The sequence below is a fragment of the Bombina bombina genome, chromosome 6, assembly GCF_027579735.1.
Source record: "Bombina bombina isolate aBomBom1 chromosome 6, aBomBom1.pri, whole genome shotgun sequence".
NCBI lineage: Eukaryota > Metazoa > Chordata > Amphibia > Anura > Bombinatoridae > Bombina > Bombina bombina.
In genome coordinates this window covers 969,607,212-969,620,062 of record NC_069504.1, presented here as the reverse complement: position 1 = coordinate 969,620,062, position 12,851 = coordinate 969,607,212, and the positions used below count along the sequence as shown (strand labels likewise).

At 41.3% G+C, this 12,851-nt stretch overlaps 1 protein-coding gene across 1 annotated transcript in view; it reads left to right on the top strand.

Moving 5' to 3' along the window:
- LOC128662395 (uncharacterized) overlaps nucleotides 1-12,596 on the top strand; it is a 137,598-nt gene extending 125,002 nt beyond the window's left edge. Inside the window, exons 2-3 of the mRNA XM_053716185.1 lie at nucleotides 11,244-11,773; nucleotides 11,823-12,596. Coding sequence (XP_053572160.1) covers nucleotides 11,536-11,773; nucleotides 11,823-12,442 — 858 coding nt within the window. The 5' untranslated portion in view covers nucleotides 11,244-11,535 and the 3' untranslated portion in view covers nucleotides 12,443-12,596. The remainder of the gene's footprint in view (nucleotides 1-11,243; nucleotides 11,774-11,822) is intronic.
- The last annotated feature ends 255 nt before the right edge of the window (nucleotides 12,597-12,851 follow it).

Below are 12,851 nucleotides of genomic sequence, written 5' to 3'. Positions count from 1 at the left end.
TAGATTTCACATTATTAGAATATTCCATTCTCTGTCTTTTACATCTGATACAGAGACAGTTAATACTGGTTTGTTTCCTTTAGAATGAACTATTGCAACCAATATTGGTCCTTTTTTCAAAAACAGTTCTGAAACATTTACCTTTACTTATTAAACACTGATACATATCTACATACCGATGACACTTGTCTTCATTCTTATACACTTGTGTAGAAATCTATACCTCACACACACCGTGCACATTATATACCATATACTCTCTGTTACATTGGGTACCTTGGTGTGCATTCCTACTTCTTAGTCCCTGCACAAACACAAGTACAGATACAACTAGACTAGGTCTAAGACTTTGTTGGCCTCTATAAACTTTCTTTTGCAAAGACAAAGTAGAAAACATAGGGAAGCATGATTAATAGTTGTAAACACCTTCCATTTAGGGGCTGGTACTCAGGCTTTAAAGAGCTGTAACCTAACTCTTAGTATATCAGAATTTATGGACCCAACAAAAGCTTCTGTTCTTTGGGAAGATGGACACTCAGGTAAGTGTACAACAATTTATTAAAACAATAATCATTACAAATGTTTCATATATTCAAATATGTATGAAAGGACGCTCTCAGTAACCAGTAAAATTGACGGCTTAATACACAGAGCATTTTCTGTGTAGCCATGTGTGTGTAACTAAATTGACTATATACTGTATATATATATATATATATATATATATATATATATATATATATATATATACATACATACATACATACTATACATACATACACACATACATACATACATACTATACATACATACATACACACATACATACATACATACATACATACATACATACTATACATACATACACACATACATACATACTATACATACATACATACACACATACATACATACATACATACATACTATACACACATACATACATACATACATACTATACATACATACACACATACATACATACATACATACATACATACTATACATACATACACACATACATACATACACACATACATACACACATACATAAATACATACATACATACACACATACATACACACATACATACATACATACATATTATATAGCATTATATCATATTTTGAAAACATACAGTATATTTTCCCTCTTTTTCAATACTTCAATGCCCAGCTCATCCTTCTTCTCCCTAATACCTCTCTCCAGCTAATTTGTATTTTTAAATAAAAAATAAAGTGCATAGGCAATAAAAATGTTTGTTTGTGTATGATATGGGCCATGTAGTTTCCTATGTTGCCTGTTAATGTATGTGAATATATTTATGTGTTGTGGGTATAAATTAAAAAAAATATGTAAATAAATAAATAAAAATAAATCTCTCTTTTTTTGCTGGAGTTGTAGCCTGTCTGATACTTCATCTCTAATCCCAGGTGCCCTTAGGTTATGTATTATATGACACTGTATCATTTTTATTCATGATGCAGTCATTTTACATTGTCTTATTATAATTACTTTCCATAAAGGTTTGCAAAAAAGATTTTTAAAACACCCCATGAAAGTCAATATATGTTTACCTATTCTTCAGCAAAAAACTAAATGGTGACCCAGAAAAATCATATAAGTAGTAAGCAGCTCAAGAAAAGTTATTCATTCAAACAATGGCTATTCAAATTGATTGTAATGACTTAGAGGCATAAGCCAAAAAAGCACTCTTGGTGCGTATGATGTTTTGCTCGACAAGCTCTGGGTTTGGAATTGGGGTCAAAATACTGAAAGTTTCTGATTTGTAAGATCTATTGGTGCCTGCGGTTTTCTGCTTTAAACTCAGAGTTATCCTTGGCTGCAAAATAGTTTCACAGTATTTTGAAAAGTGTCCAGGAAAAACATTGAAAACAGTTTATGACCTAATTTTCTTTGCTTACAGAATAATATATTCTATTGTGGTTATTTACTGCTTAGGTGGGACAAAATGAGAGCAAAACATTTTCATCACCTGGATCAAATGAAATAGACCAAGTAATTCTATTCCATTCATTTTCAGTGAAAAGAAAAGTAGTTTACTTTTGCTATTTTATACATTTTACTTAAAACCAAAAAGTCTGATAGTGCCAGACTCATCTGTCTGATTAAATATAAGGCAGCACACATCTTTCACACTTCTGAATCATGACATTTGCCACACAGTTCTTTGAATAAACTAATTATGATTTCTTAGAGAAACATTAAAGTGATATCAACCCCACATTTTTTTCTTTCATGATTCAGATAGAGCATGCAATGTTAAGCAACTTTCTAATTTACTCCTATTATCAAATTGTATTCATTCTCTTTTTATCTTTGATTGAAAAAACTAAGGGGCATATTTATCAAGCTCCATATAGAGCTTGAAGCCCTGTGTTTCTAAAGATCGCTGCTCCATAACCTGTCCACCTGCTCTGATGAGGCGGACAGAACTCGCAAGAAATCAACCCTATCCAATACGATCTGGTTGATTGACAGCCCCTGCTAGCGGCCAATCTGCAAGGGGCGGCATTGCACCAGAAGTTCACAAGAACTGCTGGTGCAATGATAAATGCAGACAGTGTACCCTGTCTGCATTTATTTAGTGGCGTCACTAGGGTTGGTGTCAACCGGTGTGGTAAGTCATGGTGTCACCCCCCCCAGAAAGCAGACACACACAAAAACACAGGCAAACACACATACAAACACTCAGACACGCTTAAAAACATACTCAGATGCACACACAAACACTCGGAAACACACTCAGACACACACACAAAAACACACACACAAAAACACTGAGACACACAAAAACTCAGACACACACATACAAAATATGAAAACTGCGCTGCATTAATTATGAATCTCATGCCTAGAGCTGCTCCCTGGCTCAGCAGAACATCAAATGAAAGATAAACAGAGCACTCTAAAATAAATCACTGAAGAAAATGTTTAGGCTATGAATTTTCTGCTCTCTGACTCTGTTCCAAGTCTGTCAGTGCACAGCCCTGGGCCGCATGTCACTGAGCAGTGAGCACAGATAGGCAGGCAGGTTTAGGCTAGCAGCGCAACTTTGCAAGCCCCACGGCACACCCACAACATTCATAGTGAAATTGGGCAGGGGAGGAGCAAAGTACAAACAAGCAAAAGCAGCCGGGAAAACTATTTGTTGAAATTGCAGCACTGGCTCAAGGGGCAAAAAAATTGTGTGTCTACAACTTCCCCAGTCCCACTAATGTTCACAAATGCCAGCCTCTAATAAAATAATATATGCATCTCAACATTGTATTTCTTTGAATTTTAATAAAATGTAAAAAAAAAAATTTTTTTTTTGGTGTCACCCCCTGAAGGGTGTCACTCAGGTGCGGCCCGCACCCCCCTAGTGACGCCACTGCATCTATAGATGTGCAGCAGACATGATCCGCAATATCGGATCATGTCCGTCTGCACCTTGTTAAATAGGCCCCTAAATGTAGTAATCATTCAGCAGGGTGCTCAACCACAAACGGTTAAATTCCTGCTTTTTCAAATAAAGATACCAAGAGAACAAATATAATAGGAGTAAATTTGAAAGTTGCGTAAAACTGCATGGTCTATCTGAATCATGTAAGAAAAAGATTGTTTTTATATATGAATAGTATATATCATCATTTGAGCACTGCATTGCAGAAGATCTGCTGCATATAAAATAAGGTTTTGAATTCAATCTTTCTGAAATTCTCATTTTAAGTAATAAAAAAAAACTTGATCACCTGTTGTTATTTTTTTTCTTCATGAAAACAATTACAACAATTACAAAGTCAAATACAGATGAGCTTGATGACATTAAACCATCATTTCCCCACAATGACACTGTTAATGACTGATAATGGCTGTTGGTCACCAAAGACTGAATCGATACATGAATTAATAAAATATCTCTCTAGTCTGTTCAGCTGCTCTCACCAACTGGCCAGGTCACTCATCCTTATTCCGCTGGTCCAGAATTCTCTCCTCTCCTGATAGTCTCCTCTCACTATGCATGTTGCAACTGTCTATATCTTGTAGATATATTTTTTAATGATTTTACATTTAATTTCTGGTGACAGTGTTGTGATGAGAGTGGAAGTGTGATGTCACAGGAAGGGGCGTGGCCTAGTGCCAGTTCAACCTGTATTGCAGTAACTAAGCTGGATGTAATATGAACAGTCTGTTAATCCTATGCTCCTCAATAAAATCAAGTTGTACCTACCATACTGTGTCCTGCATCTCATGACATGGTGTCAGAAGTACGCACCTGCGCATCTATTTCCTGATTAATGACAATGTCGAAATTCACTCCACCTGAGCCTTTTGATTTCTCCCAGCCTGCAGCATAGCCCACATGGCGACAGCGGTTTGCACGCTTCAGGATTGCTTCCAAGCTGGACAAGGAGAGTTGTGAAGTACAAGTTAATTCTCTTCTGTACTCTATTGGGAAATATGTGGAGCCAGTGTATAATTCTTTTACATTTCAAGAAGGGGAAGAATTTGAATTTGAAATAGTTATTAAAAAACTCAGTGCCCTTTTTGTGCCTAAAAGAAATGTGATTCATGAGATGGCCTGTTTACACAAACACGCCCATCATGTGGGGGAATATTTGGAGTCATTTGTGCGCAGCTTGTATGAATTAGCAGAGTTCTGTGAGTTTGTAGCTGCTAAGGAAGAGCAAATCAGAGACAGAATAGTTATAGGAATTACAGATGCTGAGGTCTCACTGAAGTTACATTTGGAGGCTGAATTGACATTAGATGAGGCTATTAGGATGGCTTACCAGAGTGAACTGGTGAAGAAGCAAAGTGCTGATATGAGGTCTGAGAGTATTGTAGATGAAGGGCAGCAGTTCAGGAGAGTTGCAGGTGACAGGCAAAGTATGAGCAGTAGACCGAGCGCAGCATAAAGGCCCAGTAGTGGGTGGGTGCAGCAGACTCGTTGCACGTGGTGTAACCGTACCCATGAAGCAAATGTTATATGCCCTGCTAGAGACAAGAGATGCAGGAAAGTGTTACCGGATGGGCCATTTTGAAGTGGTGTGTAAAACTGAGTCTATTAAAGAGATGCAGGTTGACAGTGAGCAAGAAACCCAAGAGGTGTCCTTTGTAGGGTCTGTTGTAGAACAGTCTGGATCAGACAAAGATTGGCGGGTTACCCTCACAGTGATTAGAGCCAAGGTTGCCTTTAAGATTGACACAGGAGCAGACATTATAGTCATGTCCCTTGCAGCATTTATGAAACTGCCTTGCCAACCCCAGCTTGAACAAGTCACAACAAAAGTTCACAGTCCTGGAGGCCGCATTGATTGTGCTGGAAAATGTATCGCTAGCTGTGAGTATAAGCAGAACAAATTCACCATGTGGGTACATGTAATCAGAGGGCAGTGTGTTAACAACATATTGAGCCGGAAAGCAGCCTGTAGACTGGGCCTCGTCGCCAGAGTAAATTAGATTACGGAAGACATGTTTGCCGAATTGGGCCTGTTAAACTGTTAGCCAGTCCAAATATCACTTAAAGTTGATGTAGTTCCATACAGTATTACTACTCCTCGTTGGATTCCATTCCCACTCATGCCTCAGGTGGAGAAGGAACTTCTGCGAATGAAGAACATGGGAGTTATTGAAGATGTGGCTGAAGCTATTGACTGGTGTGCTCCTTTGTGGCAGTTGCAAAGAAGAATGGGAAGGTACACATCTGCATAGATTTAAAATGTCTGAATGAGGCAGTAAAAAAGGAGAGATAAGTGCTGCCGACACTTGAAGGCATAACTCTGAAATTGTCTGGGGCAAAATTCTTTTCTACACTTGATGATTCCAGCAGATTCTGTTAGATACCTCTAGACCTGAGAACCCACAAACTGACTACCTTCATTATACCGGTAGGTCAGTTTTTCTTTTGCATACTCCCCTTTGTGATATCCTCTGCCCCTGAAATTTTTCAAAGAGAAATTAGTTCCCTCCTGAGATATCACAATGATATCCTGGTGTATGGGTCCACTCTGGCAGAACATGATCAGCAGTTGAGCTGTGTGCTGCAGACCATCAAAAAGTCTGGGCTGAAATTGAATAAAGAAAAATTTAATTTTAAAAATCTGAATTATGTTACTTTGGACATATCATTAGTAGAGATGGTATTAAGCCGGACTCTAGTAAAGTCCTTGCTATTGAGCAAATGAAAAGTCCTTCAGACGTACATGAGCTGAGACAAATATTGGGCCTTGTGAATTATGTGGGCAAGTTAATACCAGACTTGTCCTCAGTGTTACACCCCATCACCAAATTGTTGAAAAAATATGTTGCATGGGTCTGGGGATCACCACAAGAAGAGGCCTTTGTATGGGTCAAGTCCATGTTGGGATCCATGATGGTGCTGGGGTTCTATGACACTTCAAAAAAAGACTGTGGTTAGTGCTGATGCAAGCAGTTATGGGTTAGGAGCCGCACTCCTGCAGTTAAATGAGAATAAACTACAGCCCATCGCTTACTGCTCCCGTACACTGACGTCAGCAGAATCAAAATATGCCCAAATTGAGAAAGAATGTTTAGCTGCAGTTTGGGCCTTTGAGCGCTTCCAACGTTATCTAGTGGCTCTGAAGAAATTTGGAAACCGACCATAAACCATTGGTTTCTCTAATTAATTCCTATGATATTGACAAGACACCCCTAATATGTCAGAGACTTCTGATGAGGCTGCTCAAGTTCAATATTCAGGCAGTGCATGTGCCGGGGAAACAACTGGTAGTGGCAGATACACTTTCTAGGCTCCCACTGGCTTCTGCTGAAGAGTCTTTGACTGAGTCAGATGTTAAAGTGTACGTGGATTCAGTTCTGGCATCTAAATCCATCTCTTTGAGGAAGTTAGACCAGATAAGAAGGGAGACACATCTTGACACAGATCTTCAGGACGTAATAAAGTATATAAAGGGAGGTTGGCCCAAGAGCCGGGCAGCCTGGATGTCGTTGAGCCATTACCAGTCAGAGAGGGCACAGCTCTCAGAGCTGGAAGGTTTGGTGCTGTTTCAAGACCACATTGTCATACCTATCAGCATGCGGCAGGAAATGCTAAGCAGAATTCATGAGGGCCACTTGGGCATCACAAAGAGCAGAGAAAGGGCAGCTCTGATGTTTTGGTGGCCTGGTAACAGTACCGACATTGCAGGGAATGCCGACCTACTCAGAGTAGAGAGCCCTTCATTTCCACCCCACTGCCTGCAGACCCTTGGCAGAAGATTGTTGCAGATCTATGTGAACTCTATGGGAATAAATACTTGGTTGTGATCGACTACTATTCCAGGTACCTTGAGATCACACCCCTGAGTGAAACTACTAGTCTGGCTGTCATCACTCGCCTTAAAAGTTTGTTCGCCTGGTGGGGTATACCGAGGGAGCTAGTAAGTGATAACGGGATGCAGTTTGCTTCCATGGAGTTCAGTTCCTTCAGCAGTGAATACAACTTCAATAATTCTTCTTCAAGTCCGCATTATCCACAGGCCAATGGAATGGCCGAGAGGGCAGTTCAAACCACTAAGTTCATTTTAAAGCAATCTGAGCCCTACCTAGCTCAACTAGCTTATAGGTCAACTCCTATTCAAGCAAAGGGTTATAGCCTGGCACAGCTGATGCTAGGATGACAGATCCACACAAACAACCTTCTGTGGGTGAGTTTAAGTCAGCCCCCCATTCCGCGGGAGGAGGTCCTAAGGAGGGATGAAAAGGCAAACGTAGCTAATTCTTCTTTTATGACAGAAGGCACTCTGTGAGGCCTTTGCAGGAGCTGAATGTAGGCCAGAGTGTCAGAATTAAACTGGATGATGAAAATAAATGGAAGACACCAGCCACTGTAATAGGACACTCCCCAGAACCAAGGTCATATGTAGTCCTTACTGAGGGAGGGACTGTCACATGCTGAAATAGAAGACAACTTTAGCCACTACCTGAGGGTTTGGGAGTGGATGCTTCTGAGCTACAGCCGGTGGGATCCACTATCATAAGAGGGGTACCTTCCCCGCAGCAAGACCACAGGGGGGATACTTTGGTGCCTTCATTGGACTCTCAATTACCTACCACTGTATCGGTAAGATGGTTCTTGTAAAATTACATAAAGTGGAAGGGTTGTGAAACTTCCGGCCCGCTACCGAGATTAGCATTGTAGTTAGAGCAATGACCAGAAGAAGGGGCAGAATAATCCCATGGTCAATGTGGACTAGGGTAGTCTACCCTAATGTCCAAGACAGGATTGTATTTTTGTTATATACATGTGCTCTTCTATACATTGTTATCTGTTGTATTTAAAAAAAAAATGTGTTTTGTTCTTTGAAAAGGGGGGAGATGTGATGAGAGTGAGAGTGTGATGTCACCGGAAGGGGTGTGGCCTAGTGCCGGTTCAACCTGTGTCACAGTAACTAAGCTGGATGTAATATGATCAGTCTGCTAATCCTATGTTTCTCAATAAAATCGAGTTGTACATACCATACTGTGTTCTGCATCTCATGACAGGCATGTTCAGTGTCATTTTTTATTTAGTGCAGTTCAGTTGTCATTGTCATGGGCAGTGCGATCTTGTTTGTCAGATAATGTTTATCTGATATTGGTTACCGGTCGATCTTCGGTGTCTACCAAATGCCTTTGGCTGTTGAATTCAATGGGTGAGATTACATATACGGCGCAGGCTTCAGCGTAACTTCTGAAACCAGAGCTGCCCGTAATTTCCCCTCGCACATCGGGGTTTACATATACGGCGCAGTCAGATGCTAGACTTGCGTAAGTAGTACAAACTGGCGATCTTCAGAAATATGCGCAAATACACATTTCTGTCGTCTCAAGCAACTTACGCCAGTATTATGTCCACCTAAAGTGTCAATAAAGAGTAGTGTTATGCAAATAAGGATAACACACGTAAAAACGAAATTGGAATTAAACTAAAAATGCAACACGTACTTAAACCCATGCTTAGCCGCCATTTTCTTGCGTGTGTTTGGATTGTTCGTTGAGCTACAACACATGGCCCAGGAGTGGAGGATTAGTGAGAGTAGAGAGAGATTCTCAAACAGAATAAATAGTTAGTTAGGTCGCATTGGTGGATTGAGTAAACTTGTACACTTACTTACACATTTTCTAACATATTGTACACATTGTATACATACATATACAAATACACCACACTTTTTTTTATAACACCCTACATATTTTATTTTATTTTTACAGTGTGATAGGCTGAGTGTTTGGGTGTGATTGTGTGTGACTGAACTGGGAGTTAGTGAGAGTGTGTGTAGTGTGATTAGTGTGAGGATGACAGGGAGAGGTAGGGAGGAGGGGAGAGGGGAGGAGAGGAGTGACAGGGAGAGGAGGATAGGAGAGGACAAAATGAGCAGTGGGCCCCCCGACAGGGAGTAAGTGGAGTGGGGAGAGGGAGAGCAAGAAGGGATGATGGGAGGAGATATGCTAGAGAGCCCCAGATACCAGGCATAACCAGGAGAGGGACAGAGGGTGCACATGGGGAAAGAAAGGGGAGGATGGAGAGGATAGGGAGAAACCCACACTGCCAGGACATCACAGGGAGGAAGCCAAGTGGCCATGGAGGATGAGAGGCTGAGATATCCCAACTTCTCATTTTATGAAAATGTTGCCCTAGTCCCGGCCATCATGGACAACTACAGTGACCTCTTTGGGCAGGAGAAGGGCAAAGGCAGTGCCAAAAAGAGAAGGACTGCATGGATGGCAGTAGAGGATGCCATCAACAGCATGGCCCGGCAGAGGAGGACTGTAGAGGGCCTGAAAAAAAGGGTCAAAGAGAAGATAGGGCAGGAAGCTGTCCATCAGAAGGGAACAGGAGGTGGGGTAGCCCTGGGAATGGAGTACAACACCTGGCAGGTGATGATACCCAGGTCCCTGAGTATCACAGCAGTCTGTGGACTTCCAGGGGCTCATGACTATGGGGTTGCAACCACGGTAGATCATGCTAGTGAGTAACATCCCACACACCTGTATTATATGTAATTGCAAAACAACAAGTGCAATTAAAGGATAATGACACACTCTTGATGATAAAAATTAGCATTTATGTTAACATGTTTAAAAGTATACCAATCCACCAATACAAAAATCTGTGAGAAGCGCAGCACAACGGCTTACGCATTTCGGGAATATCCCGTAATCATAGCCTAACCTGTGCATGTCCTAACAGTCTTAAAAATACTATACAAGTAAACGATTGGTCTAAAAAGGGGGAGCGCTACTCTACAGAGAACACATTTGTGTTCAGCTGAACACACAGGTGTTCTCTGTAGAGTAGCATTCCCCCTCCCCCTTTTTAGACCAATTGTTTACTTTTATAGTATTTCTAAGACTGCTAGGACACATGGGAGACGGAAGTTTCTGCGTCTGATTTCTTTTCTCTATATATATAGAGGCAAATCTGCAGTGGGAGGTGTTTATTCACTCAGTGTAAACACAGGATTGTTTCAGACCCACACTGTCTGTCACCTAGTCTGTACAAGAGTTGCGAGAGGGAACATATCCCAGGGTGAACACTGAACATATCTCACACCACAGGTCTCTCAGCACCGCAATTCACAGTCAAGGTACACATCCAGGGGCATATCAGGGACATCCATCCTTTCTAGAATATTATGAACGTTATGTCTATGCTCCATAGAAGAGCGAGTGTTTAGCCTGCAAACCCTATCTTAACTGTATTGCAAAACAACATCCTTTAATATCACACATTCATGTATATGATGAGGAGCATGGTATTTGGAGTAGTAACAAAAACATCTTCAATTATACTTGACATTACTGCTACATAACACAATGCAATTCATGATGTGAGGTGAGATATTGCAATACTAACATGTCTCAGAGTAACACAGGCCACAAGCCACATGTAGAGTTTTCATTAAATGGACACTATAGCCATCCCAATAAATGTAGCTCAATAAAGCAGGTTCTGTGCCTAGATCAAGCTAAAGTAAATTGTGTGACCATAGTGTCACTTAAAGAACACATTATTTCATCATTGACATGTACACATAACTATTGTATGAAACACATCCCTGTTTACTGCTCATATTCAAATTCCTCATAGACCAACTCACAATGTGCACATGCATGTTATAGAGTTTGACATGTGAATCAGTATAGGCCCTAGCATGTATCAATGTACATTGTATGCCCACATGGACATATATCTGACTGCACTAATCCCTCTCATCCTTTAACTCCTCCACAGAATCTCCTGTCACAAGGATACAGCCATGCCACCACCACAGCCACCACCAGTCTTCAGACAACCGCACAAACAGTGTGCTCCCAGGCATGAGCATGGTTGGATGGCTTCAGTTGAGGACCCGGGAGTGATGCCACCAACATTGCCATATGACCCCTGGCAACATTCCTGGCCAGAGAAATATCTTCCCTTCGGTTTTGAGGGGGAGCCAAGATAGGCACAAAAGTTATATGTATTTACACCCCCCACAACACAATCACAGTCTCATGTCAGTCATGGATATTACCCACAGACTATGTCACAGGATGTGCCTATTGTAGAGGCTGAGCGGTCACACACTGGTCATCAGTGGGAATGCCAATCATCTATGAGAGCTCCACCATCTTATTCACTGGGACAAGATCCACCATCTTCTTCCCTGGGACGAGCTCCAACATCTGCAGATGGAAATCCAGCAGAAACTACAGCTGCCCCTCAAGCAGCAGAAGCAACAGTTGCACCTGCCCCTCAAGCAGCAGAAGATACAGCTGCACCTGCCCCTCAAGAAGCAGAAGATACAGCTGCTTGAGGGGCAGGTGCAACCTGCCCCTCAAGCAGCAGAAGATACAGCTGCACCTGCCCCTCAAGCACCAGAAGATACAGCTGCACCTGCCCCTCAAGCACCAGAAGATACAGCTACACCTCCACTTCAAACACCAGAAGAACATACACCAGCATCACCTCTTCTCCAACATTGTGGTCATCAAACAACTGCCATCGCTGTTGGTCAACAGCCTGTGGATGCATTGTATTCTCCCCTGGGTGAGGAATACATTACACTCCAGAGGCGGCTCATCAGAAGCACTGAGAGCTTACAAAGAGGCCAAAAGATGTTCTTCAGAGACCAAGAGAGGTTTCATAGACATAGCATAGAGCTGCAGAGGGACATTGCAGCATTGTTAAGTGCAAGTGTTCAAAACCAGTCACAGATGATGCAAATTCTGTCTGATATGCAGATGCATATGGACAATAGATGGAGAGAACAAAATCAACTTTTGGGTGTGTTGGATAAGCACTTTACACACCAGCAGGACACTGCCTCCAGCCTATCATCTGTAGCCAGCACACCAGCAGAAACACCAGAATCTGCTAGAACAAGGAGAACAAGGCAATTAACTACAGGCCCATCAGCTCCCTCATCCAAGAAGCCAACAAATAAATAAATATTATTATAGTTCACCATAAACCTTGTTCTCTACAGTATTTACCATGTAATTGTCATACATATCCATGTGAGGAGTGTTTTATTACACTAATATTGTTAAAACATATATTATGCCCTGTGTTGAAATGGCAATAAAAAAACAGGTACTATTATCATGTTTATGACATTTTCTTGTACTATAACTCGCATCCACATAGTTGTGTATGAAGGGTACATATAGTGGTGTTGTCATGTTCCTTGTTTAGAGGAGAATTGCCTGGTATTTCGGTGCTGGACTGACTTTACTTGGCAGGATCAGATTGATATACTACAGGAAAGTTTTCCTCTGTGAGAAGCGCACTGGTCTAAAAGAGGCTGCTTCTCGGTGGTAAATTGCCATAGAAATAGCTGATGAGCTGTTGTTTGTT